The sequence below is a fragment of the Microcebus murinus genome, chromosome X (genome assembly GCF_040939455.1).
Source record: "Microcebus murinus isolate Inina chromosome X, M.murinus_Inina_mat1.0, whole genome shotgun sequence".
Classification (NCBI taxonomy): domain Eukaryota; kingdom Metazoa; phylum Chordata; class Mammalia; order Primates; family Cheirogaleidae; genus Microcebus; species Microcebus murinus.
Genome location: NC_134136.1, coordinates 114,797,545 through 114,818,175, shown reverse-complemented (window position 1 = coordinate 114,818,175; position 20,631 = coordinate 114,797,545). Strand labels below are relative to the sequence as shown.

General features: G+C 37.5%; 1 protein-coding gene across 3 annotated transcripts in view; it reads left to right on the top strand.

Moving 5' to 3' along the window:
• The window catches only part of MED14 (mediator complex subunit 14), an 80,121-nt gene that overhangs the window by 44,801 nt on the left and 14,689 nt on the right, over positions 1 to 20,631 (top strand). For 2 of the 3 annotated variants that reach the window (XM_012781822.3, XM_075999334.1), the window contains 9 exons: positions 2,457 to 2,617; positions 2,706 to 2,852; positions 3,762 to 3,853; positions 5,079 to 5,231; positions 5,539 to 5,808; positions 9,016 to 9,156; positions 13,291 to 13,402; positions 17,994 to 18,125; positions 20,049 to 20,231. In XM_012781822.3, coding sequence (XP_012637276.1) covers positions 2,457 to 2,617; positions 2,706 to 2,852; positions 3,762 to 3,853; positions 5,079 to 5,231; positions 5,539 to 5,808; positions 9,016 to 9,156; positions 13,291 to 13,402; positions 17,994 to 18,125; positions 20,049 to 20,231 — 1,391 coding nt within the window. The remainder of the gene's footprint in view (positions 1 to 2,456; positions 2,618 to 2,705; positions 2,853 to 3,761; positions 3,854 to 5,078; positions 5,232 to 5,538; positions 5,809 to 9,015; positions 9,157 to 13,290; positions 13,403 to 17,993; positions 18,126 to 20,048; positions 20,232 to 20,631) is intronic. The other variant, XM_075999333.1, reaches the window with a different exon arrangement.

Below are 20,631 nucleotides of genomic sequence, written 5' to 3'. Positions count from 1 at the left end.
GACTCAGCTTACTCTTCTGCATACACATGTACATCCTTTATGAAACCCTCTTCACTTTCCTTTTAGGCACACTTGTACTTCTTTTACTAGCACTTTCAGTGACCTCCCTGCTTTTGTACTGTAGAGCCATAATGTGATTAATGATGTTTGTAAAACCCCTCAGAACAAAGCTGACACAAATCTGCCCTAGAAGGCCATAGCCTAGTTCCTAGTTTGTCCAGTTCTCAGAAAAGTCAGGAGAAAAATCAGGAGTAGCTGTGTAGATAGAAAAATTTTTGAAATGGTAGGTATTTTCAGATAAGGTTAATCCATTTTCCAGAAAATATCTTCCTCAGTTCTTAATTTTTGGGAAATATAGTATTTTGCAGTATTTTAAGTTTGAAACAATTTTCTCAGGTTTCCTTTTGGGGAACCTGGGTTTTGTTTTTTTCACCTCACATGATCATGCTAGGAGAGTATTAAAGTTACAGTTTATTTTTATGCTCTCTGTTGCATTCATAGCCTTAAAAGCAAGTAAATATTTTGCAGTTTCCAATTATATCTTTGTCACAAATTATATCTTTATCACAGATTAAGAAAGTGACAGAAGGTACTTTCAGTGTCCTGCTGTCCCTCAAATCATAAATTGAAAGGCTTACGTTTACCTTAGTTCTCACTTGAAAACATACTGGCTTCTATGCTTTCATTTTCTAACTAGATAGATTTCATGAAAAACCTGTTTTATTTTAATGGAAGATAATATGCTGCATTTATATTTTCAAACTCGAGATTTAAAAATCTATCTAAATTAGCTGCTTTCTAACTCCTATGGAAAAGGTTATGTTGTGAGGAGTAAGAGTAAGGCCAGGCAAGTCCTCAGTATACTTATCAAGTTGAAGAATATATGTGCAATATATGCAGTTTCTATAATTACCCAAAATACAGTTGGACAGAATCTTTCTGGTAGTGGTAAAAAGTATGTAGATATGAAAGATTATCTTTTGAGAAACTTTATAAGTTGTATATTGAAGAGGAGCTGATAAAAGTTTTAATTAATTGAGAAAATATCAGTACTACATTAATTCTATTTTTATGCAACCTGTAGAGCTTTTTTCCATCCTACAAATTTTAATTTTTACCACATGCAATCTTTGTTTTTTGCTATCTTAAGTTGTTTATTTGTTCCAGGTCAGTGGTTCTCAACCTCAGGGCAGCTTTGCCCTCCTGGGGACTTTGGCAATGTCTGGAGATGTTTTTGATTATCATTAACTGAGAAGAGGGCGTAGGAGGTGCTACTGGCATCTAGTAGGTAAAGGCCAAGGATGCACAGGACAGCCCCCACAACAAAGAATTATCCAGCCCAAAATGTCAATATTGCCAAGATTGAGAAACTGTGTTCTAGGTGTCATATTCTGAATGAGAGGACTGAACCAAGATTTCATATTTCCAGTTATTTTTATTGGTTTTTTGCCTTGGTATATATAGACAGTCATTATACCAAATCTGAGAATTAACCTTCCCCATGAATTATGGGTTAAAAAGTGTAATTAAATAATATGTTATTGTATCCATTATTGAAATAAATGATTAACTAAAATATATTAATATTACCTTATAATGTTTTATGACAAGATAGTTCATAAAACTTTAGAAGGAAAATGGATAGGTAGGTATTTTTAAGACACTAAAGCTACTACATTCCTCTTAGGTATATGATATATATGTGACAATATATATATTAAATGAGTTAACAAGCATAAAGCTCCATCACAATAAGGCTACCTCTACAGAGGAGGAGGAAGCAAAGAGGGAATAATGAACCTGGAATTTCATCATGACAATTCAGTCTGTGGCTAAGATTTGGTTTTACTCCTAGGGGGTATTAACATATGAATACCTATTGTATCAGCCACCCGAAGCACTTTCTCTGTGTTTTGTCTTTTTTTTTTTTTTTTTTTAATCAGTAAACCATAAGGTTTACAGCAACCTAAAACTCCTGGGCTCAAGCTATCCTTCTGCCTCAGTCTCTCAAGTAGCTGGGACTACAGACATGCACCACTACGCCCGGCTAATTTTTCTATTTTTAGTAGAGACAAGGTCTCGCTTTTGCTCAGGCTGGTCTCAAACTCCTGAGCTCAAACAATCCGCCTGTCTTGGCCTCCCGAAGTGCTAGGATTTACTGGCATGAGCCACTGCACCAGCGGAAAACCAGTATTCTTGATTTTCATTCTGTAGGATTGTGGTCTTTTTAAATGACAAGATTTTGAATATAAAGACAAACATCACCTTGTTAAGAGTTCTAATCCATGTTAATGTGAATGGAAATGGGTTAAATACTATTAATTGCTGTGAGTTGCTTCCTTCTGTTGCAGAAGGTAGAAGTAGAGTTTGATCTGAAGCTCTAATGTCATAGATTGTGTACATTGTGCTTTGTCTTTCTTTGTAAAGTACACTTCATATGCTATTTTCATCACCAGAATTCCTCCCTGTAAGGGTGTAAATGAAGAAACACAAAAGGCCCTGGACCGCTCTCTTCTTGATTGCACTTTCCGATTACAAGGTAGAAATAACCGCACATGGGTGGCAGAGTTAGTGTTTGCAAATTGTCCACTTAATGGCACTTCTACTAGGGAGCAAGGTGAGATGTTTCATGAATTTTGACTTTGCATATTTCTGGGGTTTTTTTTAGTATTGATTACTATTAATCTTCTCTTTTGATCCTGTAGGACCATCCCGGCATGTTTACCTGACATATGAAAACCTGTTGTCTGAACCTGTTGGTGGCAGAAAAGTGGTTGAAATGTTTCTTAATGACTGGAATAGCATTGCACGATTATATGAGTGTGTGTTGGAATTTGCACGTTCTCTACCAGGTACATGAGATAATCTTCCTTTAAAATTAAAAAAAAAAAAAAGCTAGATGTGGTGGCTCATGCCTGTAATCCTAGCATTTTGAAAGGCCAAGGTGGGAGGATCACTTGAGGCCAGGAGTTCAAGACCAGTCTGAGCAACATAACAAGACCTCATCTCTATAAAAAATTTAACAATTAGCTGAGCATGGTGGTGTGCGCCTGTGCTCCCAGCTACTGGGGAGGCTAAGGCAGGAAGATTGCTTGAGCCCAGGAGTTGTAGACTACAGTGAACTAGGATTGCGCCACTGCCCTCCAGCCTGGATGACAGAGTGAGACCCTGTCTCAAAAAAATAAAAAAGCCCCCAACCCTTTCATAACTGAAGCAGTAAAACATGCACATTGTTAAAATTACATTGAACAAAAATTCAGTTTCCTTTTTACCTCAGACTTTAATTTCCTTTCCCCAGAGACAATCACTTTATACACAGATATACCATATTATTATAATAGTATTTATTTACTGTGTACCATACAATATAATGAACAGTATTGCTTGTATTAACTAATTTAATCTTAACAATCACCCTATGAGGTAGGTATTATTCCTCATTTTATAAATACAGAAAACAAGTCACAGAAACTGAGAACTTTGCTGAAGGTCACATAGCTAGTAAGTAGCAGAGCTGGATTGGGAACCATCTAACCACTGCTAGACTGCTTCAGTGTATCTCACCTGCTGCCTTGGCCCTCCCCCCTTTTGTAGAAATGGAAGCATACTATTTATGCTGTCACTTTTTTTTTTAAACAAAATTACTTAGAGACCTTTCTGTCTAAGCATATAATATTGCCCAAACGCCCTCTTATTCAAATTTATATTTTAAAATTTTGTATGTATAATATTAATCTCATTTTTGTTTCCTTTCTGTTTAGACATACCTGCTCATTTAAATATTTTCTCAGAAGTTCGTGTTTATAATTACCGAAAACTTATCTTGTGTTATGGAACCACCAAGGGAAGCTCAGTAAGTGTGAATTAAAATGCTGAAGTTCCTCTTGTATATATCTTTTAAAAATCAGGAATGCAGGCCGAGAGTAGTGGCTTATGCCTATAATCCTAGCACTTTGGGAGGCCAAGGCAGGAGGATTGCTTGAGGCTGGGAGTTCGAGACCAGCCTTGAGACCCTGTATCTACAAAAAATAGAAAAATTAGCCAGGCATGGTGGCACTCACCTGTAGTCCCAGCTCCTCAAGAGGCTGAGGCAAAAGGATTACTTGAGCCCAGGAATTTGAGGTTGCAGGGAACTATGCTGACATGATTGCACTCTAACCTGGCAACAGACTGAAACTCTGTCTCAAAAAAAAAAAAATCAAGAATTCAAAAAACTTGAAAACTACCTTAATATAAGTAAGGGCTCAAGTAAAAATCAGGGATCAAATGGTCAATTTTAAATGCTTTATTGATAAACTATAGTGTACTATAATACTTCACTCTTTAAAATTGAAACCGAAAATAATACCCTCTGATGGGATATATGATCTTAAAGAGTTTTGGACAAGGTAATGTACTTTGTGTGCTTGTACTTTTTTCTTCACTGATTTCAAATCTGCTTGGCTGTGTGATTATTACAAGGAAGATTATATATGAATGGTTATGAACAGTATGGTATGTTTTTGCTTTTGGCCACATGAATGTTAACATTGTTTGATCTTATCTTAATCTTGAATGTATTCCCTGTAATCTGCGGTTGCTTACTTTTTTTCCCCATTCCATATGTAAAGTCCTAGAAATTTGGTATAAAAATGGAGCCAGCTGGCTTCTCTCTGGACTCTTCCACATCAAGTAATATCAGAAATTACTTGAATGTTTGAAAATCTAATAACCAAATGCATCTGTGTTGGGGGTAGCTTCCTTCTTTTTTATGATAGTGCTCCTTAGTTGATGGTACCAAAAGTGTGACTGTTCTTTAATTCAAGAGAAAAATGAAAAATAACATGATAATTTTCAAATAAAGTTTAATAAGAATTTTTTCTTTAATGTCTTCTCTTTCTGTTTTATTTAATAGAAGAGGGCTGACATGCTCAGGCAGTGTACTGGTCCATGTTAACAGCACATCTGGAGTTTGAGTCTAGTTGTATTACTTATTTTCAAAAACCCTCATTTAGATTTTTGGCATTTTGCCTTTTAACATTTTTTCTTGAAATCTCTTACTTTCTCAGTTTCTGAAACATGTGATCTCTTGGATTTAGATTAGTATCCAGTGGAATTCCATCCATCAGAAATTTCACATTTCTTTGGGAACTGTTGGCCCAAACTCAGGTTGCAGTAACTGTCACAATACCATTCTCCATCAGCTTCAGGAAATGTTCAACAAAACACCAAATGTGGTTCAGTTATTACAGGTAATTAAGTTTATTTTCTGTCTAAAAACTAAGACTTAGTGTCTCATGTAAAACTCCTCAAAAAAATTATGTGTACTTGTCTTTAATGCTTAAGGCAGGTTTGCCTTTTATATCTTGAATGCTTTCGGGGGAATTTTCCTTGATTCAATGTGGACATAGTGATCTAGTTTGCATTCTCTTCAAGGGAACGTTTTATGGAATGTGCCAGAAGGACATTGTTTCATTTGTGACAATTATACACTGAAAATTCTGAGGTTTTAGCATTTGTACAGAAACTGGTTGCTCTCATTGTTTTTGGTCCTTGTAGGTACTGTTTGATACTCAGGCTCCATTAAATGCCATCAACAAACTTCCTACTGTGCCAATGTTGGGCTTGACCCAGAGAACCAACACTGCCTACCAGTGCTTCTCCATTCTGCCACAGTCATCCACACACATCAGACTGGCCTTTAGGAACATGTATTGCATTGATATATATTGCCGGAGTCGAGGCGTCGTGGCGATACGGGATGGTGCCTATAGTCTTTTTGATAACAGCAAATTAGTTGAAGGTTTTTATCCTGCACCAGGACTAAAGGTAACAGACTTTAGTGTTATAGCATGAGTGAACATAAAAATGATCTCTAAAATAATTCCTTTAAGGGGGAAATAATGGGGAACAGCAAAGAATTCCTGTTTAAATTTAGTAAGTAGCAATGTTAATTCATCATCTCTGCAACCTCATTTGAAGGACTAGAAATTCTGATAAAGTGCTATGTCTTTGTATACGAGATGGTTAAAAGTCCTTTTGTCTATTTCTTTACCCTGTGATGAGTAAGGTGAAGATACTGAAGAGAGTCATATTTGTTTGCTATTTGGAACTTTTTAAGGAACTTTAAAAGTAATCTTTATCATTGATTATCAAAAAAGTTTGGTCATCAGTTTAACTATGATGCTTTTTTAAAATGTAAGGTCCTGGGTCACAACCCCTGGAGATTCTGGTGTGATAGCTCAGTTATGCATGTTTATAGTTTAGCGTCAAATAGTCCCAAAAGGCTTGTTTTGAAAAATAGTTTCCTGTCCTGCAATCCACTCTTGCCATTTTCCTATTCCCCAGATGCTACTGTTTTCAACTCTTCCATAGCCCATTCTCTTGGTATTTATATCCTTATCTCTAAATAGCATGCTTACATGGCTGTTAACTTTTTGATTGAGGGCATTATCTGATTCTCACAATGGAAGATGAGGATTACTTCTCCTTCCAGGCCACTCCCCATATATAAACACATTCTTCTTTCCTCCTATCTTTATAACATAGGTAGCAATTTTGATTAGATTATTTTCAGTGCTTACATTATTATGAATATGTAGGCACTGCTACTCTAAGTTTACTATGATTACATTTCCTTTCTTGCTCAACATTTTGTTTTCCTGGGAATTAATTCACTCTTTGTGTGTGTGTGTGTGAGGGTTGTTTTGTCTTCTCTTGGTTTTTTGTTTGTTTGTTTGTTTTTGCTTAGTTTTCTTACTCATTCAGCCTTAAACTCTCTCCCAGTTACATAACTCTCCCTTCAGTACATTATATATCTGATACCTTATTGGTTTTATCTTCAAAAAATTGAGGAAATCTCTTTGACAGACCTCCAACCTGATCCAGTTTGGACTGGTAGCGCTCCATGCCTTTTGAACAGTTATGACTTTGGAATTTGTGGAAGGATGAAGGGGAGATTCCTTCACTTCTCTCTTGTGTTGCATACCCTTTGGCTTAGACTCCATTTTTCTTCTTGGCTCACTTCATTGTTTTACTGGAGAGAAGGTACATGGGAGGTTAATTTGAGACCTTGAATGTCTGAAAGCAAATTTAGTTTACCCTCATCTAATTGAAAGTGGCTATGTGTAGAATTCTAGGTTGCAGTCATTTTCTGTAAAAATTTTGAAGACGTTGCTTCATTGTCTTCTCAGTTACATTGTTACGGTTTGAGGTGTTTAATGCTGTTCTAATTTTTGAACCTTATGTGAGTCCGGTGAGCTCTTTCAATCTGAAAACTTATGCTCCTTTTGCTCTGGGGAATTTCCTTGTATTATTTCTCGATTCTTCTCCTTTGTTTTCTCTGTTAGCTCTTTCATGTACTCCTACTATTCTGATGTTGGATATTATGGATTTGTCCTCTAATTTTCTTATTTCTTTGTTTTTTGTCTCTTTGTTTCTGGGAGATACCTCATTTTTTTCTTCAAATCCTATTTTTCATTTTCTAAGAGCTCATTTTTGTTTCTAAATGTTCATTTTGTGACATCCTGTTCTTATATGGCTACATTATCTTTTCTTACCTCTTTTCTTCCTACATAATCTCCATTTTATCTACCTTGCTTTTGAGGAGAGTTTGATTTCTTTCATGTTAGTGTCCCTCCTCAAATATTAAGTGATTCTTAACTCTCTGCTCAAAATTAAAGGTAAGACTGACTGACTGAGGTCTTCATTGCAGTATGATCTGCTTGGGCCATTTCTTTGGGAAACCCCTGGTGTCAGTAGCCTTAGGTCTTTTGTTGGGCTGGTGTGAGTATCAAGAGTATCCAAGTCTTCTGCATAGATGGTATGTATCTGGGTCCCAGTTTTGGAGATGTCAAATGAAAGAAGAAAACTAATTTTTGCCAATTTCAGTATGTAGACTTTAATCTCTATTTTTAATATAGTACTCCACTCAGTTGGTCCTGGAGTCTTCCAAGTCAGAGATCCTCCTTTAGGGTAGGAGAGATCAGCTGAGCTCAGTGAGAGTGACAGAGGATCTTGGTGGGTTTAAGTGTCTCTTAAAGGGACTTTCACCCAGTCCTTCTGTTTTTAGTCCCACTTTCACTCCCATTTCCAGAAGTATATGGTATTGCCAGTTCCAAAGTGTCTCGGGGATCTAGATGGAAATACAAGCTTTGCTTCTTGGCTTGCCCCACAGCTTGCTTAGGATACAACTTTTTCACATCAGATGGTTCACTTACCACTCAGCCGTCTGCTGTGCAGCCTCCAGAATGTATTGCTATTTTTTTCTCCCATTCTTTTTGCTTTAAATTTTCTTTTCAGTAGTTTTAGTGGGTTATTGGAAGAGGATGAAATGTATGTTGTGAACCCATCATCTTTAATTAAAAGTCAAACTGTGTACTTTTAATAGCTTTCTAGTGATTCTGATAAGCTTATGATATACATTTTTGAAGACTAGAAAGGTGTGGAGAGTGTCAAAAGAAAGAGAATCTGTATGTGAAACAGAAACTCTGGTAGCCTTGCTCAGTTTTTGATGACATATCCTATAACAAAGTTATTCCACTCTTGATGGTTCAAGATTAAATTATATAATATAAAAAGGAAAAGGTTGGCTTAGTTTCTTATTCAGCTTTCCTGACATATTTTCTAACTTAAAAAGTGAGAGCTTTCAATAAATGGGAAAATTTCCAAGCATTGAAATTATGGCCAACATACATCTTTTCATTTTTCCTCATATTTCTGGGTCAGAAGTTAAGAAAAAATGTTTTGACCTAGTGGTAAGAGTTGCCAGGATGTACTTCTTTATTTGACTTTTTGCTTGCACAGCACTTATTTGGTATGATTTTTTTTTTTTTTTTACTGAAATGTTTTTATTGTTAATTGTTTTCTACAACTTCCCTCTTCCTTCATGGTTAGCAATATCTCTTCTAGGTTGTCCTAATAATGGTTTTCAGGGATGGACATAATGGTTGCTTCTGTTTAAATACTCTAAATGATTAAAAATATTTTACTGAAGTTAAGTAAACTAACATAAATTTTACCTGTTTATATCCATAGACGTTCCTGAATATGTTTGTTGACAGCAATCAGGATGCTCGAAGGAGGTCTGTAAACGAGGATGATAATCCCCCTTCTCCTATAGGAGGAGATATGATGGATTCTTTAATATCACAACTCCAGCCACCACCCCAGCAACAGGTAATGTCTATCTGAAATTCCAAATGGTATCACATTTATGTAACTTCACAAGTTCTACAGGTGTCAGGGCTTCTTTGTTGAAAGGCAAAGAGGTCCTTGGTGGGCCCAAGATGCCCAGGAATTCCTTGTGAAAAAATAGTTAGAGAGGTAGACGAGGAGACTTCTAGTGACGGAAAGCGAATAGTGTTGGAAATAGTGTTAACCTCAGACACTCAGATCACCCATGCACTTAAAATGATGTTACATAATTCCAAGGATGGAAACATTATCTGCAGGATCTGAGGAGATCTTTGGGAGAGTATCTTCACCATGTCTTGAAAGATAAGTCTTATTAAAATAGAGCACAGTGAACAAAATATCTAGTGATCAGTAGGGACTCTTATAGAGAACAGGTATACAAATTTCCAGGGTTCTGTCCTCAGACCATTTGGATAAGCCACATTATAGAATCTTAAGAGCTTTTAGTTCTATCCCATCACCTTCACATGTCTGAGAGTTGAACAGGCCCTTAGACCAGTCTTCTCACACTGACCCTCCTTAAATAGAGGGTGACCAGTGATCTTTTTCACCTTTAGCAGTCCTGTATGACTCCGTAGCCTGGAAAATACTTGTGGCTGTGGACTCTGTGCTGTAGTCATCAGTGGCTCCATTTTTAGTTGTGTGTGAACATACAACCTGTAGTCAAGGCTGTTTGGCACATCCTTTGGATTTGGTTTACACTGCTTCTCATGCAGAAGCTTTCATGAAACAGCATTGCTTGGAACCAGCTTGTGCTTGTTTTATTGCCTAGCTTCTGATCTGGCTACTTAGTAACTGCACCTTTGCAGTTCACATCTTTGACAAAGTACTTACCAGAGGGAGGGTTTTGTGGAAGGTGTATTGTCCATGGCAGCTATTTAGGGTTTCTTGCCTTGCTATCTGTTTTCTTTGTTGACCTTCATGAAAATGCAAGGAAGCTCAGTAAAACCCCATGCCTCCATGTAGCCAAGGTGTGAGGCTCTTGGGACAGACATTGACTCGAATGAGGTACTAGCCCTTTGAGGATGCTGGGCTACCATGTTAGAGAAGTGCCTTGGCTCAGATGCCAAAGCAGCCTTTTTCTTGTGGAAACCACTTTCTCGCATTGCAGGTCTTTTCTGTACCTGATATGGAGCAGGAGATGAGCCGTGTCTTTGGGGGAAAGAAGTAACCAAGATGGGCTGGCTGGTGATGACAGCCATAGTGGGGCCAATGTTACAGGGGGAATGGAGGGAGAAAGTGGTCCATCATGCTCTCTCTTCCCCAGATAAGTCATTTATTGGCCCCTCTGCAATGATTTTGGTCACTGAAAAAGTCATAGTATGACACAGAGCCTACAGTGCTGGTTTATTAGATATTCTGGTTTTACTAAGATCTAAGTACCGGTGGCGTTTCATATTGAACATGAGATTGTTAACTGGGAAAACAGTTACAGGCTAAGGCAGAAGGATTAGAAATGTGTACATGGGAGAAAAGTAGGATATTCTAGAAAAGTTAGAATAACTTCTCACTTTGTGAAAACTTTAGGAATTTTCTGCTTTTTCTTGCTCTGTATCCAACCTGTAAGCAGAGCTTTTTTTTTTTTTAAATGAAAAAGTTTGACATTTAATACCAGTCAGAATTCTTTTAAAAGAATATTCATCTGCTATGGCTAAACATCTTTAGTCAGTGGCTTTGGCTGTAGTTACTCTTAAGGATGGAGCATTTTATTAAACAGTTTCAGTGTCAATTCTCTTCTGTTTACCAGATATTTATTTTATACTCTTGATTGTAAACCATTAATCTCCCTGATAAGACATTTGTGAGGAAAAAAATGTTCATAAAGAGATTCACGTACATTTTGCAGTCAGGTAGCTTTTCTTCTTTTATGTAAAATGCACAGTTTTTCTCCATAAGCTAGTCCATGAGAGAAGAAAGGAAGAAAATATAAAAGCTTAGGAATATCATAGTTTTAATTATAAGGTAGCACAGCTTACATCTCCAAAAAGAAAAGTACATTGTACATTATTGAATAAAATAATACAGGTGAATATATGATTTTGTAGCTTATGAGTTAGCCTGACAACTCAGTTTTAAAAATGGATAAAAGATTCAAGACATTTCACTAAAAAGGATGTCCAAATGGCCAGTAAACACAGAAAAGCTATTCAGATACCGTTTGGCATCAGAAATACAGATTAACACCACAGTGAGAGGTCCAGGTAGGCAGCAGGTAAGAAACTTCGACATTTCCCCAAGGCCCCATAGACTCTGGAACCGTGTATTTCATATGTATATATATGTAATTTAAGTATATGTGTGTGTGTGTGTGTATAATGAGATTAACCCAGCACAAGAAGAAAGAAATGTAGCAGTTGGGCAGGGGGCAGAACCACAATTATCAGGGGATTGTGCTCTGAGTGCCTCAAGAAAACCAGATTTCAGGGCCGGGCGTGGTGGCTCACGCCTGTAATCCTAGCACTCTGGGAGGCTGAGGCGAGCGGATTGCTCAAGGTCAGAGGTTCGAAACCAGCCTGAGCAAGACCCTGTCTCTACCAAAAATAGAGAGAAATTAATTGACCAACTAAAAATATATATAGAAAAAATTAGCCGGGCATGGTGGCGCATGCCTGTAGTCCCAGCTACTCGGGAGGCTGAGGCAGTAGGATCGCTTGAACCCAGGAGTTTGAGGTTGCTGTGAGCTAGGCTGATGCCACGGCACTCACTCTAGCCTGGGCAACAGAGTGAGACTGTCTCAAAAAAAAAAAAAAAGTAAACCAGATTTCAAAACAAAGGCTTTTAAAAAATTTTTTAAAGAAAAATAATTTTATGCATGTCAACATAGCTGGCTGGATTATTTTGGATTTTAAAATGATTCTCTTTGAAGTCAATTTGGATTAATAGCATTGTGACAACAAATGTATTTTATTAAAAACAAAAAGGTGAGAGAACACTCCACACCCACAAAAATGGCTTTAAGAAAAAAATTGATAATTCTTGCCAGCATTTGGTATTAGGAGCAGTGGAAACCCTCATTTACTGCTAGAAGGTATGTAAAATGGTATAACTACCTTGCAGTAGTGTTTAGCAATATTTCAGAGTGCTAAAGCTAAACATCATGTATACCTGTGATTTCACAATTCTACTCTTAGGTGTACATGTAACAGAAATGCATCACAAAACATGTTTATAGCAACATTATTTAAATAATTATGAACAACCCAAATACCAGCAACAGTAGAATGAATGAATAAATCAACCTATATTCATACAGTGGAATACTTTACAGAAATGAAAAAACAAACTGTTGCTACATGCAGTGCCCTGGATGAATTTCACTGAGATAATGTTAAGCAAAAGAACTAGACACTATGGAGAATACATTTGGTATTCATATGAAAGACAAATAGAGGCAAAACTAAGCTTGAGTGATGGAACTCAGAATAGTGCCTACTTTTGGGGAGTCAATAAAGACCTTGGATGGCGTATAAGGGGAGACCCCTGGGATGCTAGTAAGGCTCTTTAGTATCTTGATCTCTGTGGCATTTACATTTTTAAAACTTTATCATATTGTACATTTAAAATTTCTGTACTATATGTGATTCAAACCTCAATTTTTAAAAGTAGACAAAGGAAGGTAATTAGATTGTCCTTAAATTTTTGTTACTAGAGATGAAGATAGTGAGTAGAGTAGATAAAGGTTACACTACCATATTTCATTGACTCAAAAAACACTGCCAGTTAAACTAATGTGCCATGAACTGAAAGACACAACCTGACTTCAGAGATGTTAGAACATGGGGGGAAAATATCTTAGAATTAATGAAGTGGTAGATAAATGATACAGATAAAATCAGTGATATGGTAGATAAAATGAGCAAAAAACATCTTGAGGTATAGGAAACAATGGTGTTGCAAGGTCAGGAATGAGGATGTTACTATTTTTAAAACACTGTAAAGAGTTTTTAAAGACTTGTATTGTTGATGTGTATTTTGCACACTTTCATAACTCATGTTTCCTATTTGGTAACCAGTGATGTATATAAATGTTAACACTGTAGCTATAATTAGGGAAAGCCACACTCATATACTGTCTGCAGTTGGCCATTTACCAACATTTAATTTTCTTCTTTTCAGCCATTTTCAAAGCAGCCAGGAACATCAGGCGCTTATCCTCTTACTTCACCCCCTACATCTTATCACAGCACAGTTAATCAGTCTCCCTCTATGATGCACACACAGTCTCCAGGTAAGATGTTACTTATTCTCTTGTCATATTCAATTTTCAAATCCAAAACACACATAGATATAACACATTGAGAAGCCCTATGCATCTAGCCTCAGGCTTCAGAGAGAATTTCCTTTCTAGTCTGTGGCTAGATAGTTGCCATTCATTCATTATGACAGGGTTGTGAAATCTGTGTTCATGGTTGAGGAGCACTTTAAAAGGTTTGAATTAAGTGAAGGTATTGTCACCCAGAGCCAGGCTCACAGCATAGCTTCAGGGAGTGCTAATCATTACATGATCTATGTCAGACTATTAACAAACTCTAAGGCCTGTGGGCCAAATGCTGCTCACCAACTGTTTTCATAAATAGACTTTCATTGGAACTCGCCACACCTGTTTATGTAGTATCTATAGCTGCTTTTCTGAAAAGGTTTGCCAAGCTCTGGTATATGTGAAGGGTAGCCTGCCCCAAGTCCAAGAGTTGGACAGTGCACAGCCTGCTTGTCCAGACAAAATGGCTTTGTTGGTGACCACATGAATTGTCCCATAAAAGTTCTTAAGAATGCCAACTTTTTACTTTTGACTGAACAATTCCGTGGGATCTCTTAAGCACTTGCTCTGTGCCTAATGTTGCCTGGTCCAGAGGATTCAGCAGTGAGCCAGATACCAGCCCTGCTCTCAAGCTTACTATCTAGCAAGGAAGATGGATATCAGATTTCTTGGGGAGATTACCCCTTGCCTGCCAGGTCCCACACTTAATCTGTTCTGCATTAATCATATTTCCAGAGCATAATGATGTTTTCTTAAAAATAAGTTTTAGCATATAAGATATGGGATATAAAATATAAGAAATAATTTTTAAAAGCATATGTGTAGTAAAAACCTTTTATTTGCTATAAATATATTAATCCAATCAACATTAAGTAGTTTTGTGCCAATTGAAGGCATTTGGGCTTATCAGAAAACAGGACAAACACGAAAATACATAAAATCCTGATTTTTGAGTGACAAACCTGACGAATATATTTGCTTTTAAGTTTTCATATTGAAAAGCGGAATTTGCAATGCATACTTTTTTCCTTTATAAAATATTAAAAAATCCTTATGTATGTATATATGAGAAATTTTTTTTTTTTTTTTTTGAGACGGAGTCTCGCTTTGTTGTCCAGGCTAGAGTGAGTGCCGTGGCGTCAGCCTAGCTCACAGCAACCTCAAACTCCTGGGCTCGAGTGATCCTTCTGCCTCAGCCTCCCGAGTAGCTGGGACTACAGGCATGCGCCACCATGCCCGGCTAATTTTTTATATATATATCAGTTGGCCAATTAATTTCTTTCTATTTATAGTAGAGACGGGGTCTCGCTCTTGCTCAGGCTGGTTTTGAACTCCTGACCTTGAGCAATCCGCCCGCCTCGGCCTCCCAAGAGCTAGGATTACAGGCGTGAGCCACAGCGCCCGGCCTATATGAGAAATTTGTATTCAGCAGAACCTGCTACTTTGCAGATGTGAAGTGTAGGGACATCACTTGTTAACCAGCTAATTCCGTTTGTAAAATGAGAATAATATAAAAGTTTTCGCTTAGAGATGTGAGAATTGAAGGAAATAATTCACATAAAATGTTTGGTCAGGAGCCTTGCAGAAGACAAATGCCCCTTTGACCAGCCCATTATAATCTGCCTTGTTGCCCAGATTGGGCTAATCAATCTAGCACTGCCTAGGCCCTCACATCCTGGCAGATCCCACCCCCAATACATGTTTTACCCTCAGCTATTCAGATTGCTCTTCAAATTACTTCAATAGTATGGATTAAAAAAAGTAGATCTTCATTTTAAAAATCTTTAAATTCTGCTTTTTTTTTTTTTTTTTTTTTTTTTTTTTTTTTTTTTGAGAGGGGTTGTGCTTCCTCTGTTCAGATTCCCAGATAAATAGTCTTCATCGGTAATGCACACAAAAAGTATGGTGAGTCAGAGGGGGTCACTCAGGCTTCTGAAAGAGTATTTGGCAAGGGGGTTTGATTATTTCTTTTCTGGAGATGCCTTGCTTGCCTACCTTCCCTCAACACTTGTTAAGTTGAAGGATATGTCAGTGTTATCCGGGTGCAGGAACACAGATGAAGAGGGTATCTCAGTGGGGTGTGTGGAAGCCAAAGTTCCAGAGAATGATAGACTGTCCTGAATGGCTGGCATATGAAGAGACAGGGCTCTGTTCAAGATTTTGCCCTTTATTGTATGGGTAATGGGAAGCCATTGTGGGACTTTAGTAGGGGTTGGTCTGGGTTGTTTGCACAACTGAGAGACAAGGGTGGTGGAGGAGCAGATGTCACAGGGAGTGCTCTTGAACCTGTTGATTTTGCAAATCCCCAAAGACTTCCAAATGCCCAGTAGGCATATGAGCCTGTGGTTCATCAAAGATAGTTGGACCACAGGTGATAGATTCATTGAAGCCCAAGTGGGTAGGCAAGCTCAGGCCCTAGGAGTACCTGTAGGTCAGTGGTGAAGGAGCATCTAGGGAGGAAGTAGGGAAACAGGATCATATATCCCCAGGGGAGTTTAGGATATGAGTTGAGATTACTTTTGCATAGTAGGAAGGAAAAATAATTATTTTGAAATAATTATAGTAGTAGACAGGTCTATAGTGCTTACTATGTGCCAAGCCCTGTTCTAAACACTTTACCTATTCCTCACAGCAAACTTGTGGTATAGGTCCTATTTTTATCCCCATTTTTATGGAGGAAAACTTGTCCAGATCATACAGCTAAATAAGTAAATCCAACACTTAAAAGTTAATCAAATTGATCAACATATGTATTAAATGTAAGGTGCTACTTTAGGTATTATAGAACATAAAAATAGGAAATTATCTCAAATAATATAGTAGTCCATCCCTATCACTTTCCATGGTTTCAGTTACCCAAGGTCAACTGCAGCCCAAAAATGGATGAGTACAGTATAATAAGATATTTTGAGAGAGACAGCATGAGCAAGCAGGTTCACATAACTATTACAGTCTATTATAATTGTTCTGTTTTGTTACTAGTTATTGTTCATCTCTTTGCCTAATTTATAAATTAAACTATCATGTATAGGAGAAAATAGTGTGTATAGAGAGGGTTTGGCACTGTCCAAGGTTTCAAGCATCCACTGGGTGTCCTGGAACATGTTCCATGGATAAAGGGGAGACAACTGTAGTAGAGAATTTGAAACCTTATATTAAAGATAGTTATGGTAATGTAGCAAGTATTTAAATGTTGCATTTATTCATAGTTTTGGTAGCTATAGTTCCCCCTTTCATAATCCTAAGTTAAAACTAGATTTGTGGCTTTGAATACTGTCTTTAAATTCATGTCTCCCAGTTTTTATATCTCCAATCTAGGCCTCTCCCTTGAATTTTAGTCTTGTGTTTTCTAGCTATTCAGCATTTCCACATAATGTCTAGTAGAAGGCTGAAACTCAGCATGGCTGAAACTAAATTCCTGATCCCCTTCCCCCAGACACCCCAGCTGAGTAAATGGCATTCCCTTCCTTCCTGCTACCTCTGCCAAAACTCTTAAGAGTCATGCTGGGTTCCTCTTTCTTTGATACTCTCATTTAGTCACTTACCAAATAGTCAGCTCTGTCTTCAGAATTTACCTAGAATCCAACCACTTTTCACTACTTTAACCTCTGTCACCCTTGCCCAAGCCACTAGCCCTCTCAGCTGGATTACTGCAATCACCTCTAACTGGTTTTCTTGCCCATCTACCCCTTCCCTTGCTCTATAGTCTGTCTGTCCCACAGCAGCTAAGTGATCCTTCTGGGACAGAAGTTAGTTCACTCCTGCTCCAAGCTCTTCCCTGGCTTCCCATTCATTCAGAGTAAATCCTAAGTCTAGAGTGGCCTGCAAGTCCCCATGTGATCTAGGCCTCACTCCCTCTATCCCCAATCTCTCTGGCCTCCCATTCTCCCCTCCCTCTTGCTCACTCTGTTCCAGCCACACTGGCCTCCTCCCTGTTATTTATAACTGCTTCCACCTTTGGAGCTTTTGCACTAGCTTTCTGTTTGCCTGGAATCTCTTATGCCCTGGATATCGTCATGCAGTATCCATTTTCTTCATGTCTCAGTTCACATATCCCCTTCCTTAGGTCTTCTCTGATTGCTGTATATAAAGAACAATACCCACCTCCACCACTGCACAATATCACCCCCTTACCCTGCTGTGTTTTTCTTCATAGCACTTACCACTACCTGACATATATATTTTTTTCTTATTCTACTAGAATATAAACTCCATGAGGGCAGGAATTTTTGTCTCTTTTGTTAATTGCTGTATGCCCAGTGTCTATAATAGTGCTTTGTATGAAGTTAGCATTCAGGCCTACTTGTTGAATGTGAGTGAGTGAATAAAAAGTATACCAGATTTTTTTTTTTTTCAGTTAGTCAATATAAAAGCTAGAATTTGGGCCATGGAATTGAGCATTCTCTTTTGATAATGAAATCTTTCTAGTTTTTCTTTGCACTATTTATGGGAGCTTTACTACTTGCTTCATTAGCCTGTAGGGAGATTTTTAATTTGGGGTCCTTGGACAGGACATAATACATGTCTGGCAAGATCATCTATAATTATTTTCCTTTATTAGGAAATCTGCATGCCGCCAGCTCCCCCAGTGGGGCTTTGAGAGCCCCATCACCAGCGTCATTTGTTCCAACTCCTCCCCCATCCTCGCATGGAATCTCAATAGGACCAGGGGCCAGTTTTGCTAGTCCACATGGTGAGTCCATATATGGAAATCGCTGTAGCATAAAATCTTGACGTGAAAATAATTTTTGTTGAATAAATTACCTTATTGTAAAATGAGCACTTGTCTGTTGAGGAAATAGCAAAAGTATTGCTCAAGCAAGAAGAAAATAAATTTTTCCGAACCCCGCCACGCAAAAGTAATGACCAGTTAGTCTGTCTCTGTTTGGGACTTTCCCTTTCTCTCTGTCTTCCTCTCCCTTGCTCTGCCTGGCTTTTCCTGTCACATGCACTCCCTGCTTGCCCGCCCTCTCACAGCTCTGTTGCTCTTGCTTGCTCCTTACCCATCTGCTGTCTCCTCCCTCAAATACCTCCCACCCTTTACTCCCCTCCAGAATGGGTACCCTACCACATATGAATTGTTTTGAGATTTGAGGGGTTTTTTTTAACCTTTTTAACTCAATTTTATTTTGAATTGATTCAAATAGATAAAGAATAGAAGAGGTAGTCAGTCAAATGTTTCCTTTCTATTTCACCAACCACATAGTTCCTCCTTGGAGACATTTAGTGTTATTAATTTTTTATAATTTCTCACAGAGCTGATTTATGCATACATAAATCATGTAAATCGTCCCATCCCCCACACACACCGCAGTATACTGTACATGGTGTTCAGTGCCTTTTTTCATTTACTATATCATGAATACCATGCCATATTAGAACATAAAGAGCTTGCTTAGTTTTTAAAAGCTATGTGGCATCTGTGATTTTTACTTATTCTGTTAATATTTGTAGGAACATTTCTGTCAGTAAAAACTCTACATCATCATACCAAATGGCTTCATAGTATTCCCTTGTCTGAGCATACCATGATTTAACTGCTCTCCTATTATATGTTTAGGATGTTTTCATTTTTTCACAATTAAAAGTGGTGCTGTCTTTGCTCACATCCATGATTATTTCTTTAGGTAAGTTCCTAGAAGTGGAATTGCTGTCTCAAAGGGTTTGAGAAATTCTAAAGCTTTTGAAACATATTGCAAATTGCTCACCTGAAAGGCTGTACCAATTTCCTATAGCATCATACAAGAATGTCTGTTGTCCTGCATCATTGCCAACATGGGGTATTATAAATTTTTAAAATCTTGGCCATTTTGATAGGCGAAAAATCCTATCTATTGTTTAATATGTTTCTTTAAGTATTAGTGAAATTGAACCTTTTTTTTGTTCATTGGTCTTTGGTGTTTCTTATTTTATACCTGCCAGTTTTATATGTTTTGCCTGTGTTCTTGTGTTTTTCTTACTGATTTGTAAGATTTTTTATATGTGTGTGTGTGTGTATATATATATATATCAGTAAAGACCATTTACTTTCTGATATATATGGTAGAAGTATTTTCTCAGTTTGTCATTTGGTTACAAAAGGGTATAAATAATATGTTGATGTATCTGCAGGGTGAAATTTAAATACCAATTGTCACAACAGGAAGTTGCTACTTTCAAAACTTGATTCTTGGTTCATTTCTTAGTAAGTGTAGTCTTTACTAAATAAAGAAATTGAAAAGTTTCCCTCTCTTCATCCTTCTTTGAGTAGAATGAAAATATAATTTGTCAGTTAGTTTAAAAGTATAATATTTCTGCCCTTGAAGAAGCTTTGCAATTGCTTGATATTTTCAAGCATATAGTCATATAAAGTAGATTGTTGCATATTACATATATTGAACCTTGGATGAAGGTAAATTTTATCCTTTCTCAGACTTTTTATTTTTCTAATTCTTGTATCATGTTCAAAAGTACATTAACTACACAAAGTAGAGATTCAGATGTGACATGTTAAGCATCAAGCTTCAGTGAAGCGTCTTATTGAAAAAAAAATTATTACTCTGTAAGAGTTTGTGGCCAAATAATTTCAGTTATTAAAGTACAGGTTTTCAGAATCATTTGTTTACTTTTTTTATAGGAACTCTTGACCCTAGTTCCCCATACACTATGGTGTCACCAAGTGGACGAGCAGGGAACTGGCCAGGGTCACCTCAAGTGTCTGGCCCCTCACCAGCAACACGCATGCCTGGAATGTCACCAGCCAACCCATCTCTACATTCTCCAGTTCCAGATGCTTCTCATTCCCCTCGAGCTGGAACAAGTGAGCATCAACATTTTTATGTTCTTTTTTAGTATAACTCACAAGTGACCTAATTTATTCCATCCTCATTTGAAAGTCATGACCTACTTGTTGAGTGGGGATTCTTAATAACTTAAACTTTTATCCATTTAGTAAATCAGTTTACATAATTGGCAAAGTTAGGCAAAATGTAAGAAAGGAGGATATCTCCTCCAGAAGTAAGTCTGATATCTCTCTCATGGCTGCTAACTTTTAACTACCATGTGGAACCTTCAAAGATACCTTAAGTTAACAAAGTTATATAAATTGTAGGAAAAACAAATTGTTTTTCCTCTGACTCTGATCACCAAGAAGTATGTGGGGATTTCTCCCTACCAGCAACCAATCAATTCTGCAGTGGACATCACCTGGGTGTCCTCCA